This window comes from Notamacropus eugenii, chromosome 2 (assembly GCF_028372415.1).
Source record: "Notamacropus eugenii isolate mMacEug1 chromosome 2, mMacEug1.pri_v2, whole genome shotgun sequence".
Lineage (NCBI taxonomy): Eukaryota > Metazoa > Chordata > Mammalia > Diprotodontia > Macropodidae > Notamacropus > Notamacropus eugenii.
The window spans coordinates 326,336,443-326,360,524 of record NC_092873.1 but is presented as its reverse complement, the minus strand read 5'-3'; the positions used below and the strand labels follow the sequence as shown (position 1 = coordinate 326,360,524).

The following is a 24,082-nucleotide window of genomic DNA, read 5'->3' as shown; positions in this document are numbered from 1 at the left end:
CCTTCCCTGCAACTACACAGGGAGGGGGGCCAACCTGTGATTTCACTGGTGGAGGAGACTTCCAAGGGGTGAGATAGCATCCTCTACCACCAAAGGTCAGCATTTTTCTATAATTTAGAATCCTGGAGAGTTTCCAAAAGAGCTGAAGGGAGAAGTGACTTGCCTGGGGTGTTACATTCAGTATGTGTCAGGAACCCAGGTATCCCTAGCTTCAGGGCTGGTTCTCTAGCCATATGATCTATCCCCAATGAGATAGGTAGCATATTATTATACCCTGTTTTACAGATGAAGAAACTGAGGCTCAGAAAAGTCAGACAGTATTTGAGCTGGATGTGTGAATCCAAGTTCGAATTTCATTTCATATGGAATTGGGAAGACCTTGGCTTCTCACCCCTCAGGATTAATTTCTGTTAGGCCAAGAAACCTGAATTTCAAGAGGCAAGGTGAAGTTCCTGTTGTTCACCAGCTACTGCAGTCACACTTTCAGCCCACCACCCTGACGATAAGAAAAGAAGACACCAGGCTGGAGTAGGAGGAGCACACCAATTCTTTATTCCCAGCTCAGGTGGGGAGTGGATAGGAGTAGCAGGGTCCTTTTGTGATGGCTCTCACCTCTTTCCAGCTGCAATACAAAAGGGCAAGGAGTCAGTGGTGATTCTTATCCCAAGTCATCCTCCCCCTTGAGAGATCCAGCTCCCACAAAGGGTACCTGGTAGTTTGAGCCACTTGGGAACTTTGCCTGGATTCCTCCTCACAGGCTGAGCGGTTCCTGCAACTGGTTCAGGGGATTCTACCGCCACTTCAGCTGATTCCTCCTGTTCAGAAAGCTCAGGCTCAAGCGCTGGCAAAACAGTTGGTGTCGCTGAGGCCCTGGACATACACCTGAACAGGAAACCAAATAAAAGGGGTGGGGATACGCTTTAAGCTCAAGGGTCTGAATAAACAAGAGTCAGTGTTTCCCTCCCCCTTGAATAGGACCTGCTTGGTTCCTGAACCCTCACTCCCCATCTCCAATTCCCAAGACTCACCTGGCCACCAGCACATCAGCAGAAGACGGAGAGATGGTGTTCTCCAGCAGCTGGGGCTCCAAGTAGAAATCTGTGCAAAACCCCGAGTCCCACCCTCAGGTGGACTGAAGGAAGAGTGAGACCCAGAGCTGTCCCCAGCCTTTAGCTCCAGACAACTTTCTCCCATGGCTCCCCAGGTTGTCCTTAAGGACAGTGTGACCAATGGTGATGTCCTATTCCCTGCACATGGAGGATCACAACCCCAAGAAGGTGGGACATGCTGGAGCCTTGGGGTCTGCCTGTTTCCTATGACCTAAATGAAGGGTGCACAGTAGCTTTCAGGTCCTGCCAATATGTAATGAAGCCCCCACCCAGTCCAGGCCCCATCTATTCCCTTCAAGGAATTTTGTTCCCTCCTTTCCCCTCAAGGATCTTTGCCAGGAATTTTTGAATAGCTTTGAGGGAAGGCAGGGATGGAGGGGTCAGCGTTGCTGGAATTCTGTCTGTCTGTTAGCTCAGCACAGCCAAGAGCTTCTTACTCACCTGTTGGTTCTCTGGACCCAAAGTGAACAAGGGCAGCAGGAAAGAGGTTAGCCTGCAGGCAGGGGCAGAGGAGGTAAAAAGACCAGGTGAGAATGGGGGCGGAGAGGACAGGAAGCTGCAGTGTTCTGTGCAATGCCATGGGGTTCACAACAGGAAAACGAATGGCCCAGAGGAAGATGGGAAAGATGAAAGGTACGCTCCCAACAGCCAGTATAACTTTGACATCCCACTCTGCTCCAAATCTGTAGCATTCCTCAGTATTTGTCCTCTGTGCTGAGGCTGTATCCCTCCCATCTACCTCTGCTTACTATTTCAGTCCCAAGCATGACACTCTTGAATCTTGAAGGGGGTCCCATCTGGAGGGGTGGGACAAAGGATTCCAGCCCTGTAAGGGGTAAAGATAAACCTCCCTGGTGCCCATCCCCCAGCACAGGGCTTTCTAGGTTGTTCCTTTCATGCCAGATGTCATCTGGGAAATAAGGTTCTTTTAGGGAGTAAGTGGTGGAATTTTTTAATAACCTCTTCCTCCTGCCCAATTACTGAGGTGAATAATTAATATTCTGAAGGAGATAACTAAGCACAGCATCTCCCAGCTCAAAGTCCTTTAGTTCAAAGCCCAGCCCTTAGCTCTTCATTTCCCCACTGCCGCCACTAAAACTTCCCCGTCAATCATGCTCTGGGCACACACATCAAAGCTGCATGTGGGAACGGCCCCAAGGGGTCAGGGAAAATTCATGGCAGGGTCTATGAGTGAGTCCAGAAGACGACAGAGCTGGGAGCAAAGAGGGGGAAGAGGGAAGGAGAAAGGAGGGGGAGAACTTAGAAGGGAGATAGGAGGAGGTGACCGGGTAGGAAAAGGAAACTTCACCAAGTGTTGGGAATGCTGAGATGATCTGCTACTGACAAGGAACAAATTGCAAGTGACAGATTCCCATGGATAGCCACCAACCCTAAGAAGGGGCTGTAGTTGAAAGAGGAGTTAGCCACTTCCTCAATCCCTCTCCTACTGCCTTGTGTTCTCCCCAGGATCCAACTAATTCATCACTCTTCCCCAGTACTCTTCCACTTCCTTCATTCTCCCCCCAACCCCAAACACCCTGGCACTTCATTAGTAGGTACTGAGTTCTTCTGAATGATTTGTAGAGTACAGTATCAGAGTAGGAACTAAAAAGGACTAAAGTCCTTTCAGACCCTTCCATTCCAGTTACTGAGTTTCAAGCAATGGAACGGGATGGCTTCTGAGTGGAGTAGGGGAAGCTCTCATTTCCTTGGCCCTTTGCTTTCTCCAACCCTTGTGGGTACTTTGTGGGTACTCTGAAACCTTGATCACACTCAGAATTGTTAACTGGCTTCCAGGGTAATGAGATAATGGCACTTAACACCTAGCCACACAGCATTTTTTGTTCTACAAGTGAATATCTATGCTGTCAATCTTTTGGGATTCTTCCTATGGGCTAATGTTAGTGTTATATCACTTAGAACTAAGGGTACCAATTAGGGTCTGCTCCCCTCCTAACCTGCCAAACTAGACCTGATAAAGATTGATCAGCAGACTTGTGAAGAGGATGCAAGAGACTTGGGAAAGGATTACCATCTTTCTCAGGTTCCCCCTTTCTGTCCTAAAGTCAGGCACCAGTCTTTGAAAAAAACATCATCTCTGCTGAATGAAGACTTGTGATTTTCTACTCCCAGGCCCCCAGAGGGAGTGCTGCCACTACCCAAGGTTCAATATAAGCAGCCTCTAAAGAAATGCAGCCTCAGTCCTAGTAGCTGGAATCCCAGTCAGCTGTTAACTACTTGGTCTAAACTCAAAAGCCTCACAACCTGGTACCACCCTAACTTTTCAGCCTTCAATCACAGCAAGACTCTTCTTCATTATCTGACATGTTACCCTGTTCTCATCTCCCTTCATTCCCTTGCTCACGCTGCTCCCTAAATGCCTGGAATGGCTCAAAGGCCACTTACTCCAGAAAGCCTCCCAGTCAATAACCACCGTTTACATAGCTTTCACATTTCACACAGCACTTGGTTTGAACCTCCTTTATGTATTTAAAATACTGCACAGTGATTGCTTTCTGTTATTTGTGTGATAGCTGGCATTTCTAACGCTAACTTTCTATCCTTCCTAGTAGCTAACAAACATCAAGCACCTGGGACTGTTTCAATTAGAGTGAAGCTTTGCCTGGAACTCAGAAGCACTTGCCTGTATGGGTAAAGCCCACTCTGGTTGCAGCAGAGCTGCTCTTTGGATCCCCAAAGGGAGAGGGGTTTTCCTCTCTGGTAAACAAAAGCCTTAATGGTTACAAAAGAGAGATATCAGATTCCCATCCTCAGCAGAGGGGAGCATTTCCTGGAGTTAGCAAAAGAAAGGTCTCTCTTCTGAAATACCATGTCTTAAGCATCGTTCTGGCAAAGTTGGCTTCCTTAGCATGAGCGACACCATGGAGACATGACAGAATGCCCAAGGAGGCTATGCTGCTGTGGATTCTATTTCCGAGACACTTTATGTCCATGACCAACTAGTCTGTAAAGCATCTTGAGGGCAAGAAGTATCTTCCTCTATTTCTATTTCCTAGCACAGGACTTTGAATGTGCTAACTAAATCTTTATGAAGGATGAGCTAGTCTTGCCCTGAGTTGCCTAGACTTGTGGCAGGGAGGGGTGGCATGTTTTTCTGGGGAGGGAAGGGAGTGTTGCATCTTTAGGAGATAGTCCTCTAGGCCCTGTTTTGGACTTAAAATGACTCCTGTATACACTCCTATATATTCTTAGAGAAATCACCTATTCTTCATCCTCTTTATACCAACAATAAGTTCTCAAAGGGAAGAGACTACATCTGATTACTGAAATACATATATGGTTACATGCTGCGCACACAAAAGGGAAAGCTAATAAAGACAAATCTGGCTTTCTCCTGTGCCTTTCCTAACACAGACCTAAGACTTCCCTTGAAGAAAGAGGAAGGTTGAGATGATGGTTCTAAAGTCAAGCCTTTCCTGAATAAGCCCTTCTAGAGATCACTGACATTGCCACTCCACCCCCAACCCTTGGTCGCCTGAGCTACAGACACCATAAACAGCTTGCCTCAGCCTGCCCTGGCCCTCCTAATTCCTGCTCCAATTCTACCTCCTTCACTAACTCTTCCCTACCCCCCATCCCTACATTATAATCACCTTCCCTCCTTCAAATTTCTCCTTCATAAACCTCACCACCCAAGCTTGGGGCACTTTCACTGGGGGGGGAGGGGGGGCCGGGAGAGGGAAGACAAGAGACCAATGAGCAATCTATTAAGCTCAATGCTTGCCTACATGTCTACGGTGCTGAAGACAGTCTCAAGTTCTAAGATCAGTCAGAGGTGGCTTTTTAATCAGCTGTCCATGGGGGTAATGTGCAGCTGCTGGGACAGAAAACATTCTTTCCATTAGAGAATGTGAGCAGCTTTAAAGTACCAACAGTCCATTGGAGAAAAGGGGGGGAGGGAACATTAAAAGATTAATAAGAAAATGAGGGCTTCAAAGAGCTAGGCACATGAATGCTGAAATCTAAGCTACCACCCTGCTTACACAAAAAAGAGCAAGGCCTTTGAAAATCCAATTGTGAAGATCCAAGATTGTAGAGCAGCCTGGGGTGCCGGGCTCTGGGGCAACTTGTCTGCCCAATTAGGAGGCCCAAAACATCTAAGACTTGTGAGCAAAATGAGAAATCTGAGCTAGTAAGAGCAGAGAGTTTGGAAGCCTCAACGGCCCAAGTGTCACAGAGGCTATGCCCATGCCCTGTCTGTGGTTTTGCTTTGGTACTCTGAGCTGTGGAAAGGAGGCCTTTTTCTTGACTTTCAATAGTGACTTGGAATAATGGGCTTTAGTTTAGAACAGGAAGGAATGAGAAAACTGAAGGGGCAACTTACCCAAGAGGCAATATTCAAACCCAGGTCCTTGGACTCTAGATCCAGTGCTCATACACTGCAGGCTGGCTGCCTACTGCAGCAACCTTTACAAGTCTTGAGTATCACTATCTCACTATTCAAGAACCTTTTTCATCTGGTGACTCCGTGGACTAGCAAGGACACTGGGGGAAGGGGGAGGGGACAATACTCAATTACCTGCTTCCCCTCCTTACAGTCAAATTGCCTAAGACAAGCCAGGAAGAGAGCCCTGTCTGTTCCCCCTTGGAATTCAAAGAGATGTTTTTTCTTTTAAGTTATTATCAGAGTTTGACAAAATTCCAAACTCTAGGAACAGGCATGCTTTCTTCTGGCCCCAGGTATCCCCAGATGTCACTAGCCTTGTTCTAGAATCTGGTTATCATTAAGGCGGCACCAGACCAGGAAATGGAAGCCCAGTGAACCAAATGGCAACTCAACTCAGGGAAAATGGAAAAGGGTCAAAGAGCACTGGGACAAGGTGAAGGGGACCAACCAGCCAGCTTCTGCCTGATAGACAGAGAGGGCAGAGATAGGTAGAAAGAAAAAAATTCTGGACCTGGAATCTGCAGCTTAGCATATCCTTGAAACTGTGACCGAGATAAAAGTTATTTAAGTCAGTTAAACTTCAATTTTCTCATCTCTAAAATGAGGAGAATATCTGGAATACCCACTGCAAAGTGTTCCTGAAAATCAAATGAGAATGTATGTACTCAACAAACCTCAAAGCACTTTATAAACTTCAGCCATTATAAGGCTGATATGGCAGCATAGCAGGTGACCAACTGTTCTCATTCGATCTTTAAGGATGTGGCCATGGCCCTCCGGTCTTTATTTCTTTTTATTTTTCAATTAGTTCTCTCTTTCTAGTCTAGGGGTCCCAGCTCTCAGGAGAGATAGCCCTACTACTGGGCACAGCAAAAAGGAAAGGAATGTAGACTCTTCTTTAGCAGCATCCTCGGGACGCACAGGCTAAAGCAAGGACTGATCACCAAACGGTGAGCCCTGGAGTCACCGCTGGATTTCCTTAAGCTTCCTTCACACTATCCTGCTGTAGGTGCATGCGCGTGCACACAGACACACACACGCACACACATACACATGCGTGCGCACACACACACACTCCTCTACTCCCCAAGTCTTTTTAGAGGTGGTCTATCAACAAGCTTCTAGGTGAACATGTAAAGCAGGTATGATTTGTCTCTACCTTCCGTATGGTCCTCCCCCAAGGCTAGGAAGATGACTTCTTACGAGCTTTTCTCCCCAGTTCATGCAAGGTAGCAATAAAATAAAAGCTGAGTAATGGATAAAGGCCACAATCTTCCCTGCCATCACCAGACCCTTCTCCTCTCTCCAGGCCTCATTTTCTTCTATCTATAAAATCTTACAAAATAAGGCCTAATCACCCCTTAATAACACTGAAAAGAAACCGGTTATCATTTCCTTCCTCTAAATTTCTCTATTTCTGTTGAGGCTGCTACCATCCTTCCAACTTATGTAAGGGAACAATCACTACTAAGTCAACCTCAACACTTATTCTCTCTCCCATCCCTCCTCCCCACCAATATTCAAAGCCAGTAAGTTGCCTAGTCTTGGCAATTCTACCTCCACAATTTCTTCTAAATCCATCCCCTTCTTTCCATTCACCTATAATTCAAGATATCACTTATCAACAGTAGTTAAAAAGCATCCTTGAAGTTTTTCTGCCTCAAGTCTCTCCCCACTCCTATCCATCCACCACACAGCTGCAAAACCAATACCTAAAAGCACAGGTCTGAAAATGTCCCTATCTTGTTCAAGAAGTTTCACTGGCTCTCTACTGCCTCTAGATAAAACATAAAATCTTCTGTTTGTCATTTAAAGCCCTTCATAATTGGGCTCATGCCTATCTTTCCAGACATTTCATATTCTTAATTCTCATACACTTGTAAAATTGTCCCATTTGCTTTTCCCCACGTACACCATTCCATCTCCCATCTCCAGGCCTTTGTAAAGGCTAGACTCCCCAGGATCCCTCCCCAAGGCATCTCCCTTTCCCCCCAATACTTGGAATGATCTCTTCTCTCATGCCTGCCTTTTGGGATCCCTAGCTTCCTTTAAGGATCAGCTGGGATCTACTGACTACATAAGGTCGTTCCTGATTTCCTCATTTGTTATAGCAATATGCTCTCCTCCTGCTCCAATTAATAGTAATTATTTATCTATGAATCTGTTGTACATTATACTCCTCTTGAGAACATAAGCTGGTTCAAGGCAAATATGACTCTGGTTTTTAGTATTCCCTTCACAAAGCACAATGCTTTGCACGCATGGGTACTTAAATGTTTATTGAATTGATTAAAAATTCCAACTGAGAGAAAGCAATCGATCACAAGCATTCCTGACCGAATCAGGAAAGGGCTTCATGTAGAGAAGGGAGAGCTTCAACCAAATCTTGAGGAAAGCGAATTCTCAGAGGCCAAAGAGAGGAGAGAGGGCATTGCAGACATTAGGGACAAGTGATGCCAAGGCTGAGAGAGAAGATGGACCATCATGTGTGAGGTTCAGCAAAGGAGGCCAGTGTGGCTGAACTGCAGAGTGTGGCTGAACTGCAGAGTGTGGGGAAGTATGGAGCACTGAGGCCTCAAGGGTGTTACAAAACATGAATAAATAACATCAAGATGATATCCTGGTCTAAAGTACTTGGTGTCTCAAGACCTAATGGGTCCGTCAGTTTGGGAAGGGATCTTAATTTCCTCGACTAGATTATGAGAGTATCTTGTTTGTTGTAAACAACTGAATATTGAGAATATGAGAATAATCTTTCTGTTTATACAATTAACAGAGGTATCCCTTTATTTATTCTGGAGAAGACTGAAAGAGAAAGTGCATAATTTGATTTAGGAAAGTTATTTTTTTCAAAGGTGCAAAGCATAAACATTTCTATTGCTGTATTTAGTAAATCAAAAACCCTAAACTTAAACTATGTATCTTTGTTTTACTTTGATATGAGTATTTTTATATAGTATTTTTATATATAGTATACTATAGTATACTATATAGTATTTTTAGGTTTCCAAATCATCTTACTCATATATTTTATTTGATCCTTGTAACTTTGTGAGACAGGTGCTATTATTCCCATTTTACAGATAAGGAAATTGAGATTGAGACAGTTTAAGTGCTTGAATTCACCACTCCATCTAGGTACCTATAAAGCCTGGGTTGGAAGCTTCATGGTTCAGAGAGGGTATTCTAATTAGCAGAGGGAAACTCTGCCTGTCTGAACCTCTCTCCAAGCAGAAATGTTTGTGTCTTAATACGCTGTCTCTGACAGATTCTGGCACAAACCTCGGAGTATAGATTGTTTTATTCCATGGGGAGTAATGCATAATGGGGCTGAAAAGGCAGGTTGAGGTCAAGCTGTGAAAGGCTTTACAAGTCACAGGAAAAATGAACATAACAGAAGAGCCATCAAAAAGGGCTCTGTAACACACTCATCAAATGGGTCTGCAGCCCTTAGGCAATCCCCCTCATTACTCTCCCCACCCCAAAAGCAGGACAGCATTTCTCTGCCACTTGGCAACCACCCTGCCATTGTACCAACCTCTCCCTTCCTCACCAGCCCTTAGCTGGGATTCCTGCTTCTGTAGCAAAATTTTGGCTGTGATGCCTCTTTGGCTGCCCTGGCCTCACTCTGGAGCCTCAGAACCACAGACTGTAGTTTACAGATAAATTTTTAAAAAGGTTACATTTTGTTTTGACACCACAAAGCTCTCCACATAAAACCCAAACAACCTCCATGTCTCATATCTCCCTCACCAGATCCCAATGCATTTTCAAAGCACTCTTTTCTTCTAGGTCCAAGACGATAACTCACATTTACATAGCACCGTAAGGTTTACAAAACACTTTCCTTGCAACTAGACAGGTAAGGCAAGTATTTCAATTTTACATATGAAGAAAGTGAGGCTCAGAAAAGTATAACAGTATCACAGAATCTCAGAGTTGAAAAGTTAAATGACTTTCCTAGGTAATACCACTCATTAAGACAGAATTCATACCATATTGATGGAGTTGAGACTAGAATGTGGTAATCATCACTTTTAATGCAGTATGAACTGGGAAAGGGAGTAGGGGAGAAAGGAGAGAGAAGGAACGAGACTAGAATAACCTCAAAGTCCATTTTCACAAATGGACAGAAGAGTCAGAAAAGACCTCTATGAAATATAGGTGGCAAATGAGATTATGTAAGGATGGAAGGCTACGTGAAGGGTGAAAAGTTACACGCTCTTGAGGCCCTTCACAAAACTTTGCTCAAGGGGCTCAGAATTTAAGCTTAAACCACATACAAGATCCAACAAAACCCTACTATTTTCTGCGGATGAAAAAAACCAAAAAGTTAAGGGGACAGAATAGTTTCATTTCGGATAGTGAAATACCAGACTACTAAGCATAAAGGAGTAAGCACATTAATGCACTGTGGGGAAGTGCATGGCCTAAAAAATGGTTCCCATGTATGGAATGGAGAATTTAATTTCTCTCAACTAGCACTTTGACTCAGTAGCTGTCCTGGATTCTTCTGAAGTGTTTCTGATGCCCAGGAATTATTTTATTCTTTTTCTCAGGGCACTGGATAATCAATCAACAAGAATTTGTTAAGCTCTTATAATGTGTCAGACATTTTTCTGAGAGCTAAGGATACAAAATAAAAGCAAAAATAATCCTTGACCTGACAGGCATTTTCATTTCAACAGGAGGATAACATGCATATAAACAGGGTTGTATAAGATAGAGTAGGTGAAAGGTAACTGTAGAGCAGGGGTTCTTAGATGGGGGAAGGGAGCCCATGAACTGTTCTGGTTTCAAATTTTGTTAACTATTTCATTATACCTGGTTTCCTTTGTAATTCTATGTATTTTATTTCACATATTTAAAAACATTATTATGAGACAAGGTCTACAGGCTTCCCCAGACTGTTAGAGGGAGCCATAACATACAACGATTAAGAGTCCCTGCTTTAGAAAGCATGGCACCAGCAGAGGGAGGGGTCTAGGAAAGGTCTCCTACAGAAGGTGGCCTTTGGGCTGAGTCTTGAAGAAACCCCTGGATTTGAGGAGGCAGAAGTGAGGAGGGAGAGCATTCCAAGCATGAGGGCAAGACAGTTCAGAGGCACCATAATGGGAAATGTTGTGTTAAAGGAACAGCAAGTAGATCACTATTGCTGGACCCTGGAGAGCATGAGGGCAATCATGTAAGCTACAATTTAGGAAAAGCATTTTGGCATCTCTATGGCGGATGAACTGGAGAGGGGAGACACTTAAGAAGACAAGATCAATTAGAAAGCTATTATAATACTCCAGGTGAAAGGAGATGAGGATGTATGAGTAGAGAAAGGGACATATAGAAGACATGTAGAAGTAGAAATAAGATTATAACTAGATATATGGGATGAGTGAGAATGAGGATTCAAGGATGACAATGAGGCTGTGAACCCAGGGCACTGGGAGGATGGTGGTGCCCTCTAAAACAGGCCTGCACAATATTCAGTCCACTAGTCACTTACGGAGGTGTGCTGCTTGCAGCCCAGCAAGGATTTCAGGCAGCCAGCAAAAAATGTAGAGGATATAAAACAGGCCTGCACAATATATTGCCCATGGGCCAGCTGTATGGCGTGCACGCCTGCTCTAAAGCAATAGGGAAGCTCGGAATTGGAGTGTGGTAGAATTCTATTTTGGGCATATTAAATTCAAGATACCCAGGCAACGTCCAATTTGAAATGACCAAAAGACTGGATAACATGGAACTGGAGGTCAGGGGAAAGACTAGAGCTGGATCTTTACATCTGGGAATCATCAGCCTAGAGAAGATAATTGTACTCATACATCTCCCAGGGATCCTCCACCAAGGATCCACCTAACCTGCTGGAAACATCCTTCCTCTAGGTCTTCTTACATTTCATGTTTCACAGTACAAGTGAGACAGATCACCAAGTGTGTAGAGAAAAGGCCCAAAACAAGAAACAGGAAAGACCCACAGTCAGTGTTGTCACATAGATGAAGATCTAGCAAACATGAGAAGGAGCAATCATCCAAGCACCCCCAATCTTCCTTTCTTTATCTCCTTTTCCCTTTGCCACTCCCAGCAAAGTCTCCAAAGACTTAAATCACATATAGTTGGCCTTAAATCAGATTTTCCCAAGGCCTTTCCAAACCACCTTAAAGAATCAGGGAAAGATGGAGATCTAAGGAGGGAAAGTACAATCCTATGGATGATAATAAGAGTCTCCCAGAACAACCCTGTTTCTCTCACAAGCAAGTAATTCTCTATACACTCTCAGGTAGAAGTATAGTTAACTCTCAGCCATACATATCTGGATGCACAAAAGCTAATTTTTAACACTCAGGATGATGTTTCTCTCATCTAGAAGAGTCCTGGACTACCAATACCTACCAGGGTCTATTAAGGGAATTCAAATTAATTTTGTAGATTTCATTCAGTTCAATCATCTGTAAAAATAATTCTGTAACCTATACCAAATTCCATTTGTTTTAACTGAAAGTATATCAGCTACCATTTTGTTTCAAGATAGCTGAATGAATCACAAATCAGACTGAAATCGTGCCAAATTTTGCAAGAATCAATTTCTTTTAAAGTCACTATGGGAAAGATAAATTTGAATTCCATAGTGGATCAGCTGAAACAGAGCCCTTGCTTCATCCAGCATTTTACCTAAGCCAAAGATAACTAGAAAAGTACATGTGAAGGGAAATAATTTCATATAACAAATTGCTAAATACAATAAAAATAATTTTTTAGGTTACCCATAGACCAAACTACTCCATTAGGAAGGATAATAAAAGAGTTTGGAATCATTCAAGAAAGAACAGAAGCCTCTGCTGACAGATTTGTCTTGAATAGGCCTGGCTGATGTGGTTGGCAACTGTACTAAGAACTCCAAGCTCAGGGAACGACAGTGACATTAAGGAAAGCTGGCAACTGCTTTTCTGAAGGATTTTCCCTTTCCCTCACTCCTGGGTTGACTGTTAAATTCACTCCTTCCTTTGGAGCTGGAACAGCTAGATCTGAGGAAGCAACCACTGTTATGCCAGATGTCAAATGACATCCCCCCCTGCACCCCAGCATCCCCCCCTCCCCAGCCTGGGTGACTGGGCATCAGGTTTGTTCAAGGGTTTCCAAGTGTGCTTGGCCCCTAGTCCAAGCTGGGAACACAGCTTCTTTCTTTGGCTCTTTGTAGAAAGCAAATGTCTGAGGAAAGCAGCAAGGCAGACAGTAGGGAGGCTACTGGGCCAGAAGGATGCATAGCCCAAATAAGTGTCCAGTGTCACAGATGACAGTCCACTTTTTATTCACTAGATCCTGGGCCAATACCTCTTACAGCTCTTTTGCTGGCTCTCAATCACCTCCCTTTGCTTTTATAATTGTAAAAGGAGCCAGAGGAATCCTACATACACTCTGTGGAAACAGGAAACTCCCTCAAGGCATGTGAGAGGGGAGGCACAATTAATTAGTGTTAGGAAAGTGCTTTGAGATCCTTGGATGAAAGACTCCTGAGCTACACACAGTGTTATTATCATTACATTGGACATCAAAAGCCCAGGTTCTTTGGGGTCTCATGAATTCCACCTGACCTTAAGAGATGTGAAAAAAGGAGAAAAAGAAAATAAAGGAAAAAGCATACATACGTGCATGCATGCATACACACAGACATGCTTCAAACTGACACCCTGATCTAGTGCAATGGATTATACACATATGCCATTCAAATTTTAACTGTTCCCAAGTCTACAATTTTCCATTTGAGCCCTCAGGAAGTGATGCATGGCCCTAGACACTAGGAAGCAAAAAAAGGAGAAACCACCAAGCAAGCTTTGGAAATCAGGACCTATATCCTGTCTCCCTCCTTTTCCACAGGTCTTGTCCAGGTGCTCAGTTTTGGAGAGAGAGGCAGAGAGGGAGAGAGACAGACTAGGTATAGGTTAGAAAGTTAAAGGACTGAGATTCCACAGAGGAGTTAACTTCTACTGGAAAAATGTTATCTTCTATTTAAAACGTTAACCCTCAGAAAGGCTTTGGAGGGCTGGGAGGAAGGATGCCAACAAGGGATGTGGAAGAATAAGCAGTCTGATTACTAGCGAGAAAAGAAAGGCTTTGCCCCCATCCAGGAGCATGTTGGTGGGCCCCAACTTAGAAATCTTCCACTTGCCTCTCCCCAGACCTATGCTTTAACCAAGAATCCCAGATTCCTTTAGGCATCTTCAAATAAGACCTGGTCCAGCTCTCTGCATGCTGTTCCGTACTTTATGTGTCTCAGACTCACTTGAAAAGAGTAAACTGTGGGCTATAAGAATTCCTAAAGATCACCAAGGGAAAGAGATCTCAGAAATACCTTTATTCATCCATTCTAAAGACAAATAATCTGAGCCAGGAAGTTCTCACTGGAGCTAACTTAAATTCCTCTTGTTCCAGTTTAGGCCTATTCTTTTTTGTTTCATGGCATAAAATATTGATTGACTACCTGTAATACATCCACCACTATACTAGGCTTCTCTGGAGATTGGAGCTGGAAACAGAGTCAGCAGTCAAAATAGACTCTTTCTGCTAGTGTCTAGAAAGAAGTCCTAGATCTGGACTTCCAGCTGAGTGGCCCTGAAGTCTTTCTGTCACCCCACATCCACTGAAATACCCTCTGCTCAGCAAAGCCCCCTAAGTCACAGACATGGAATGCTGGAGCAGCCTGAGAAGTCTGCTCATTTGTAGAGTCTCTATGACCCTTAACAGTGCTGCCAGGGACAAGACAAAGGACAAAGGGAAGAAAGGTTATCAAGGGCTCAAAACTGATTTCAAGAGTAGAAAGAAATCAAAAATCTTTGTAGTACGCATAGGCAAGGAAGCAAAACCTTAGTGGTGGGAAGGCAAAGCAGCCTGAGGTGCTTGCAACAGCTAAATAGTGCTGAGCTGGCAGCCGAAGAGGAGAGAAGGGCTGGCTGCAGGATTAAGGAAGGGGGCAGCCAGACGACACAGAAGCCTGCACTTTCCTAGGGGTATTCCTTTACTATGTTTGTGGAAAGCAATGGTTTGGGCACAAGGGGGAAAAGGAACAGAGGTCCCCACACTACCCCTATTAAAGCCTAGATCAGAGACTGCTCCCCTGCCCTCAGCTGTAGCACAATCCAGTGATAAGACCATGGGATTGGGATCCAGAAGGTTGGGAGGACACCTTTCCCCCATTCCACACCTCAGTTTCCCTTCTTAAAGGCATCCTCAGGACAAAGAATAATGGAAAGAAAATGCTAAACTCCTTGGAGAAAGGCATTAAAGTCCCATCAGGGATAACAACTATTTTGGATGTCAGGTACCATAGGAGAAGGCATGGGTGGAGAAGGCATGCGATAAGGTAGGAACTAGAGAGATTGTGCCAGCACGTTAGGTGTCTCAGGTTCCAGGGAAAAAGCTAAAAGACAAAGAATATATGTATATGTGCATGTGTACAGTTGTGGGGTGAAGATGACATTCCTCCTGATGACAGCCCATTCCTCCCCTCTGCAAACTCTAATACTCCAGATCTTACAACCCAAATCTGTACAAGTTCTGGCTTCCCCCAAAGCGACTGTCACTTTCCTGGAGCATTCAGCAGCCGCCTCTCCATCAGGACCAGCCACCAAGGGGGAGACCTGCCAACAACAACAGACTTGCCAGGGACATGAAAGCCCCCTCAGCTTCCTCGCCTGCCGCTCGCCAGGAGGAGAAAGGCCTCCCTTCAGTCACTGCCAGCACTCTGATCTCTGGCAGGAAGGAACACCACTCCCGGTAGAAGTGGTGCCGGGTCTGGCTGGCCCCCTCTGTCGACTGGGGCAAAGCTGACAGATGAAAGGAGATGGCTGCTGGTAGTATGTAGCAAAGTGTCACCTGGAATCAAGCTTCTCCAGGTGGGATGGGGTGATGGAAGAGTAAGTCAATGCCCCATGGACTCCACAAGTCTGGGGCCTCCTAATTGGAAGCATATGCGTCATGGGGCCCGGAGCTCTAGCCCACACTCTGCAATGCTGCATCTTCCAAATTAAATGTTTATCAACAAGCTAGCTGCCAAGTAGGGGGGTTAGGGAGAGAAGAAGGAGGTACCTTCTCATGAAGCCCAGTGAAAAAGGGGAAAATTGAGAAAAATTAGGAGAGAGAAAAAGTTTCCTGGATCTATATAGGGAGGCTCAACTTACGAACACATAAGGAAGGAAGGAAATATGGTAATAAAACAAGTTTTAAAAGAGAAATAGAGCTGGTGTGGGCCCTTCCCCAGTACAGATCATGGGTCCCATTTCTTGAGTCATTTTTCAGTTATGTCCAATTCTTCGTGACCTCATTTGGGGTTTTCTTGGCAAGAATACTGAAATGGTTTTCCATTTTCTTCTCTAGCTCATTTTATGGATGAGGAACTAAAGCAAAAAGGGTTAAGTGACTTACCCAGAGTCACACAGCTAGTAAGTATCTGCAGCTGAATTTGAACTCATAAAGAGGAGTCTTCCTGACTCCAGGCCCAGAGCTCTACACACTGTATCACCTAGCCTAACCCCCTTCAGTATTTACCCATCCCTTCCCACTTCATTCCAAGATCATTTCCATTCATCCCCTTTCCATGAAATATTCTGGTTCTTTCTTATCCCTCAGCTTTATTCTTTTCTCCTTTCCTTCACACTCAGGGCAGCACCCTTTTCCCCATAATGGTAGTGCTTTAAAAGACAGAGGAAAAAAGGCAGGAGCCCCCCATTCATAAACCACCCCCACTTCAAATTTGGGTACCTCCTGTTTCAAAGGCCCATGAAGCTCTTGTCTGTTATTTGAAAGGAGCTAATAGCTGTTATTAATTAAAATATCTGAAGTGGCTTTGAAGAGGAAACCATTAAGGCTGCTATGCTGAGGGATGACATGAGCAAACTCTTGGGGGATGGAACAAGGGAGGGGGGGGGAATGCAGGAAGCAAACAGCTTAGAAACCTTCCATTGCTCTCTGGCTCGAGGTGCCAATCACCAGGAGGATCAGGAGCCCACCAACTGCTTCTTACCCTCAGTGGTCTGTGAGAGGCCACAGTTAAGGGAAGAAAGGAATGAAAATGGTAACACTAGTTAGGTTTAACTACTAAACACCACTGACAAAGCGGAGCTCAGGCAACCCTGCACAGCCTTAATCTCCCTGGGAGAAGGGTTATAGACAACACCTTTATTCGGGTGGACCATGAGAGCAGGCACAAGGAGGGACAGTAGATGGGGTTGTGCCTTTCGATTCAGGCAAACTGTAGCCAAGCAAGAGAGCCCCAATGCCAGGTGTTCAATGTTTAGAATAAACGGAGTCCCATGAGGTAAAGGATAGAAAGTATCAGCCCAAGTAAAAACCTAGGATGAGTTTTTCTGACTCAATCCAAGGACCCCAGGCACATCAGTCTGCCCCAGCTCCTGGGACTGGACAAGAGCTACAAGCTCATCCCCTTTAGTGGGGCCCAGGCAGGAAGTGGAGAATTTTACAAAGCTCCATTTTAAAAAACAACTTCAGAGTGGGCCTAATCCCTTCTTAATGCAATCTGCCTCTAAAAGGCTTTATTATATGCTTGGCAAACAAGCTGCCATTAACTTTCTTTCCAAGTACTTGGGGCCTCACCCTGCAGCAGACCTCCCTAACCCAGCAAAGAGACTGTAGCCCAGTGGCCAGGCTCCTATGAGAAATCAGAGGCTAGGGTCTGTACTCAGAAGGAACAGGCAGAAGAACATGGAACTGGCCCCATGACCACAGTGGAAACATCAACTGATGCATCTGATACCCTCCCCAAAGCACATATGGGACATTCCCTTATCAGTCTTTTAATAGAGCTAGGATTCTATCTGGCACACCATGGAACAGAATCCACTATCAACCAACACCTGGGTGGGGGAACTAGTACCTGGAAGAGGGTCAGCGTGTCGTCACTCAGGATGGTTTTTGGAGGGGCAAGGACTGTGGAGAGAAAAAGTTGGTTAAGTTAAGAATAATCTCTCCTCTCACTCTTTCTACCTCCCAAAACAAAGAAGCCAAGATATAGAGGCAAAGTGGAATGGGGGAATTACTGATATCACCCAAACCGGCCCAAACCATTGGGTGGCAGCATCCTATCTTGTGTATGGAGGAGGGAAGGCAGGTTCAGAGTAAGTCCCTGACTTAGAAATGATTCAGTCATACAAACTGCAGTCCATGCCCTCCCTTAGTTAGTGACTCCCCCAAGCAGGAGAAGATTTGGGAAAGGAAAACTACTACCTGAGGCAGCTTCCCCACCATTATCTCAGGAACTGAAAGGGCTCTAAAGGAGGAGGGGAAAATCAAAGAAGAACTTACACAGGTAAAAGGACAATTCAGGATTTCCCAGGTGACTTCTCACAAAATCTCTCAAATCTCCTACTGTTGGACAAGATGAAAAAAGGATTAAAAGTGAAAGATACAACAGCATTTTAGCAGGAACAGAACCTAGACTCTATCACTTAGCTACAAAGAACCAGAAAAACATTTTAAGATCTAGGGTCTCTGATTCCCCCATTTCCCTTTAGGATGGGATCTAGGAAGTGAGAAAGGGTCAGTGACTCTGGCTTAAAAGACATTTTTTCCTAGATTCTCCATCAGCCTTATAGTCTTATCCTGCAGAATTCAGAAATTAAGTGAGATGTCTATCAGTAATACACTGTGTTGCAGAATGGGCAGTTCAAACTGGTCCAAGGTGGCAATGACATTTTAATTCTCTGCATTTAATCCAAGCACCAGCAACAAGCAACTGAAGCCTAGTCATCTCACACGATCTGAGTGGACTCATCCTTGGAGTGCAGGGAAGCAGCATGAGAAGGCAGCTGTTAACCAGCAGGGGTTCCCTTACTACCAAAATGTCAGGGACTCCGTATGCAGAGGTGGTAACACTGGAAGCTATGAGGAAACGCCAAATTGGGTCTTCAGTATAAACATAAATGGTCTTTTTTTCTCTATCCTGTTTGCAATCTATAGCCCTAATTCTGAGCTTTCTTGATCTGCTCTCTATTCTATTTCCCATCTCCTCCTGCTGCCCTGAAGCAACTCCACTGCCTCCAGTCTAACTACATACTGAAACTACAAATATTGGCCTGCACAGGTCTCTACCGTACTCCTTGATTAAAGTAAGAGTCTGGTATAGGGTTAGACTTCTGTAATACTTAGGAGTACAAAGCTAAGTGACAGGAAGGCAAAACTAGATAGGGATGTTGAAAAAAGCATGGATGTACCCTAACTATCTGTACAGTACTTTGACAATCCTTGATGACATCTCCTACTCTCCTTCTTTCATTAGGTCTCTGACAATGAGTTGACCCTCTCCTTGCCAACACAAACCCTTGATTCCCCAATCTTCTTCAGAACATATTCTCAATAAATTCTCTTTTTCACTTTTTCTTCCTCCCCTATTTTCTCTCTCCTGTGTCTATCTGTCTTTCTGTCTGTCCCTTCTGTGCCTTTCCAACACACCCAAGTTTCCCGCATCATTAAAAAATCTAAACCCTACCACTTTCCTAAATTATTATACTCTTTCCTCCCCTTTTCAGTCAGAAGTCTAGAAAAATCTGTCTACATTCCGTGGATCCACTTCTTCCACGCTCACTAACTTCTTAACTCTTTGAAGCCTGGCTTCTGACTTCATCATAACTGAAATTGCTCTTGCCAAAGTCACCAATGACCTCTTAATTGCCAAATCTAAGTTTCTTTTCTCAGTTCTCAGTTTTTTTCCAATCCATTTGCTGCACCATCTTCTCCCTCCTTAATCTACTCTCTTCTCTGGGTTTTGAAGATACATCTTTCTCCTGATTTTATGCCTATCTAGCTACTCCTTCTTGGTGGCTTATCCATACCATACTACTTAACTGTGGGTGTTTCCCAAGAATTTATCCTGGATCTTCTTCTCACAATGTTGTCTTGATTACTTCATCGACTCTCACATACATAATTATTATCTCTATGCAGACAACTTAGAGATCTACAGCCCCAGTATCTCCCGAGCTTCGGATCCTCCTCATCACTGTCTACTGGACAGACACTTCAAACTGGATGTCTCAGAGAAATCTCAAACTCATTGTGTCCAAAATAAAACTCATCATCTTTTCCTCCAAACAGACTGCTTCTTCTTCCAGGCTCCCTAGGTCTACAATCTCAACATCACACTCGTCCAATCAGTTGCCTCTACCACAGCCCCTACATCCAACAAATGTTACCTACTCACTCACCATCACTCTAGTTCAGGCCCTCATCACTTCTCACCTAGATTATTCCAATGACCTCCTAACTGAGTTAGCTCCAATTTATCTTCCTAACCTCACCATTCATTACTTCCCCTCCTCCACAATGAAAATCAGCCAAAGCAACCTTTTCTCTATTTCTCACACTCGGTATTCCATCACCTATATCTGTGCTTTTCCCATGTCTGGAATTCACTCCCTGTTCAAGTCTGCCTCAAAAGAAGTCCCTCTCTTCCTTCAAGGCACAGATCAAGTGTCACTTTTCACATGAAGATAGATCTTGACCCTTCGAACTCTTAGTGCCCTCTCTCTTAAACTGCCTTATATTTTCCTCCCATCTTCTGTAGAGCTGATCTGACCAATTTTCATGCCATTATTCCGGGGATTTAATTGAAGAATTTTGCTTGTTGTTACCTTCTGTCTCGGGTATTTATGGGTTCTAGCTGCCTCTGACAGAACTGTAGTCCCATATATGACACAGGTGTTGGGTCAAGGGGGTAGTAGCCTGGGGTTTCAACCCACCTTTGAATCAGCCCACTCCCACCCTAACCTCCTGCCCTGGGTCCAAACACTCAGGCAATGCAAAAGATACCTAGGGTATAGAGAAGGGACTGAAATTAATAGTAGAAAAGAAAGAGATACTTGAGATTGTTCAAGCTTTATTACTGCTCAGACAAGGTCAAAGAACCTATGGGTTGAGTCAATCCATTTTCCCCCAAATAAGAAGGCACCTGGCCCATCCATGGCCTCCATTATTACTCTTCTTATGGAGGCCAGACCCTTCTGTACCTATTCCATTAGCTCTACTTTCTTGATAGCCCTTTTCTCATCAGGGCCTACTAGACAAACCAATATAGTTTGAGGAAATCAAGGGATGGGAAGGTGAAGTGCCACAATCCTTAATAGTACTACTAAAGGATTCAGTAGCCTAAGGCACAGTCCTACCTGTTTCATTTGGGCGAAAGAAGCCTTGTAGGATGTATCGGTCAGGGAACAGAATTCTCAGTGCAATCTAGGACAACAGAGATAGACCACCCCCCAAAAACAGCAAGCTCAGATTATCATGAGGAATAGTACCCAGCAAACCCCAAGAACCCTGAGCCCAGCTGCCTAGAAGAATATCAGCTCAGTCTCCTAAACTCTGCTCTTGACGCTGGCAGGAGGAATCACCATTCCTACCAGCAGCTGCCTCATCCCACTCTGGTTTTTTTTGCCACATAGTACTGTAGAATCACTCAATTCAGTTCTTACAGGATCCCCATCCCATTCAAAGTTTTGTCCCGAAGATGGCTGACTGAATTTCTCTAGGGCCCAACCTCATGTACCTTTGGATAGCGCTCTAGTTTCTCTTTCATCTGAGCTTCTCGCCAAGACCTGGTCACCAATGGTGCTTCTTCTAGGCGCTTCCTGAGGTAGGGGTAGAACAGAGGGATACAAGGAGGCAGAAAGCAGGAGAAGAGGAGGTTTCAAGTTTCACTCTTACCCCACAAAAAGCTCTCAAGTTAGAGCTATTTCTGGGGTTGATTATTTGCCCTGACCCCAGAAGTCTTACTCTTACACATAAAGAAGTTATAACTGCCCATGGAAAACGCCAGTATGCTCCGTGAAGCACATTCAGGCAAAATCTGTATTCTCCTTAGGTTCTATGTTTCATATCCTTATCCCCAGCCAGACCTGGACATGCTAACAGGTAACACTAAGAGCAGACCTAAGGTTTTTGTATCAAAAAGGATACACATTAGATCCAACAGCTTAATGAGCTTTTTCAAATGTGCAGTTAGAAGAAAGGAGATCCTTTCTGGAAGGGAGAGAGGCTTCACCTGGAAAAACATTCTTGTACATATACCTCTTCCTCCTCTCCTTATATAGCCTTTGGGAAGTAGGATCAAAGGCCCTTTTGGAAACACAGGATAGATGTAGCAGGATATAAAAATTGAAGGGTAAGGGAAAAGAAGACAGATGGCAGACGGAAAACCAAAGACCCACCGTTCACTTTTCAACTGAGCCAAGCGTCTCCTCACATCATCCACAGTGATCTCAAAGAATTCATCAGGAAGCTCTGCTGGCCAGGCCTGGAACAGATCCTCCAGATCTGGGTGGCACACCACTGTCTCTCGCTCCATGGGCTGTGGATTAAGAAGAGAAATATATAGTTCAGTCATAGTTTTGGAGAACCTATAGGCAAGCATCTTTAACTGTTCATCTTAGTTTAGTATTTTAGACAGCGTTTCTACAAAAGCTGCATCCATGTAAACTAGGGAGGGGAGGAAAAATAGCATTTGGTACTACTATAATCTACTTATGACTATGGGCAATATATATGTATATATAGATATACATCCATCCATCTATCTATCTATCTATCTATCTATCTATCTATCTATCTATCTATCTATCTATCTATATGTATATGAGATTCCTCAGCCTACAGCTATTGGCAGCACTAAATCACTAGGTGGCTTACACTTCCACAGGATGAACAGGAGTGTTCACTTCAACCAGGTCAAGGTTCTCAGAGAGAAGATGCTGAGAGGCTTTTCCAGAGGCAGATGAACTCCAATCTTCTTTCTCAGACTAAGGCAGTGAGTATGCTCCCCCCCCCCGCCCCCATCCCCTTCCTGGTTTAGCAGGCACACCAAAGCTGAACTATAAGCATTCAGGAAGAGGCCTACAGTCTCCTGGGGAGCAGACCAAATTATCATTCTTGTCATATCTCTTTCTGGAGGTCCTGACCTCTCCTAATGGCTAGAACAAGGAAGAATTTGCAAAATTTCTGTTCATAGAGCAGATGGCCCTTTAAGTCTTTACTCTAGTTTGTCCCTGGCTCTTGACATTTGTGGCTCAGATGAACTGTCATCACTACTTCCTTCATAGTAAAATGCTATGAGGAGGGGGGATAAGTAGTACCTAAATTACACTCTGTGCACAAATACTCAACAACTGTCTACTTTGGCAGGATACCACACAGGGTCCCAGAAACTACCTGTCACCACCTTTCAGAGATCCATGCCCCTAAAACAGAGGGAGCAGGTTGAAGAATCCCAGGAGATATGTTGTCCCAGACCCTTCCATGACAGGGTCTCCATTCAGTGCAGGGAGGAGCTAGAGTCAAATTAGAGCTTTGGCAAAAACCAGGGCACTGCTGAACTGGCTGCTCCCTTAGACATCCACCAGCCTGGCCCACCCTTCCCTCCCCTTCATGAGGCCCCCTCCCTTTGCCCACCGTGGGGACACAGGAAGGGAGAGAGTCACTCCTGACTGTCAGCAAAGACAACACAAATTACAAGGCACAGCCAGCTCCATTTGTGGTCCAACTGAGTAATTTCAGAAAGTTAAACCAGTGAGGTCGTGTGGGTGGGACACCTCGGTGGCTTTGAGAAAGCCCAGTGGAGCCGGGCCTAACTAAAGGGTAAAGGAGCTGATTGTAGCTTTCCTCAGACCCAGAGGAGGCGGACCATCTGCCAGTCTTTCCTCTAACAACACAGTCAGACTCCTTTCTATTCGCTTGCTTTGGCTGCCAGAGGAGAGACAGGTGACCCAAGAGGGAAAGCAAGTGAGAAGAACCAAGGACAAGGATAAAGAGAAGAGGCTCATTTTTCTCAGGAGAGGTTGGCTTCAAGATGGACTCTGGTACTGGACCACAGTGGGGCTCTGGCACTCTAGACTGTGGGTACAGAGAAAACGAACCTCTTCCTTGCTTTGTTTTCTCCAGCTCCCAGTACCTCCTCCTCACCCTAAACTAGGCCTCTGCTCTTTGTTTTCAACTGCTTTGGAATGAGAATCACACATATCTTGCTTGCTTTCCTGACATCTCCTAAAGGAAAAGGATTCTTTAGGGAACTATGTTTTCCATACCCTGGCCCCCCCATATCAGATCATCTCCCAGCATTTGTCCTCTTTTAGAGGTGAATTTCTCCATCCTATACCTACCTAGTCCCCTTTGGTCTTTCTGTCTCCCATGGATAGAAATGGATTTCCAGACTCCGTTTATGTCTGTCCTCTCTCTAATGCTGGCTGACTTAGGCAAGAGAAAGTAAAGGGCAAGTTCTACTTCCCTGGGAATAAGAGCCTAAGGTTTGGGGCTTTAGAGAAGAAGCAGGGCTTAAGTAGATAAATTCTTTCATCTGACATTCCAGATTATTTCCAGATTATACTGTCTCTCATTCTCACAGTAAAATTAATTCAAAGCCAACAGTCTAGAAAGACAACTGGTAAAAAAAGAAGAAAACTCTTCCTGACACATTTTTGTGTCAGTCATTTCAGTCTTGTCCAACTCTGTGACCCCATTTGGGATTTTCTTGGCAAAGGTACTGGAGTGGTTTGCCATTTCCTTCTCCAGCTTCTTTTAC

The 24,082-nt window shown here is 44.5% G+C and overlaps 1 protein-coding gene across 13 annotated transcripts in view; it reads right to left on the bottom strand.

Moving 5' to 3' along the window:
* Positions 1-529: 529 nt before the first annotated feature.
* The window catches only part of ASPSCR1 (ASPSCR1 tether for SLC2A4, UBX domain containing), a 132,877-nt gene continuing 109,324 nt past the window's right edge, over positions 530-24,082 (bottom strand). For 6 of the 13 annotated variants that reach the window (XR_011975004.1, XR_011975006.1, XR_011975012.1 and 3 more), the window contains 9 exons: positions 21,720-21,859; positions 21,059-21,140; positions 20,679-20,745; positions 17,824-17,886; positions 17,396-17,448; positions 1,551-1,602; positions 1,029-1,247; positions 710-882; positions 530-622 (listed from right to left, as the gene is read on the bottom strand). Coding sequence is in view for 5 of the 13 variants with exons in the window: in XM_072645379.1 (XP_072501480.1) it covers positions 609-622; positions 710-882; positions 1,029-1,098; positions 1,551-1,602; positions 17,396-17,448; positions 17,824-17,886; positions 20,679-20,745; positions 21,059-21,140; positions 21,720-21,859 (714 nt within the window). In the remaining 8 variants the exon portion in view is untranslated. Of the gene's footprint in view, positions 623-709; positions 883-1,028; positions 1,321-1,550; positions 1,603-17,395; positions 17,449-17,823; positions 17,887-20,678; positions 20,746-21,058; positions 21,141-21,719; positions 21,860-24,082 lie in introns of those variants that run through there. The other 7 variants (XM_072645379.1, XM_072645378.1, XM_072645381.1 and 4 more) reach the window with 4 other exon arrangements.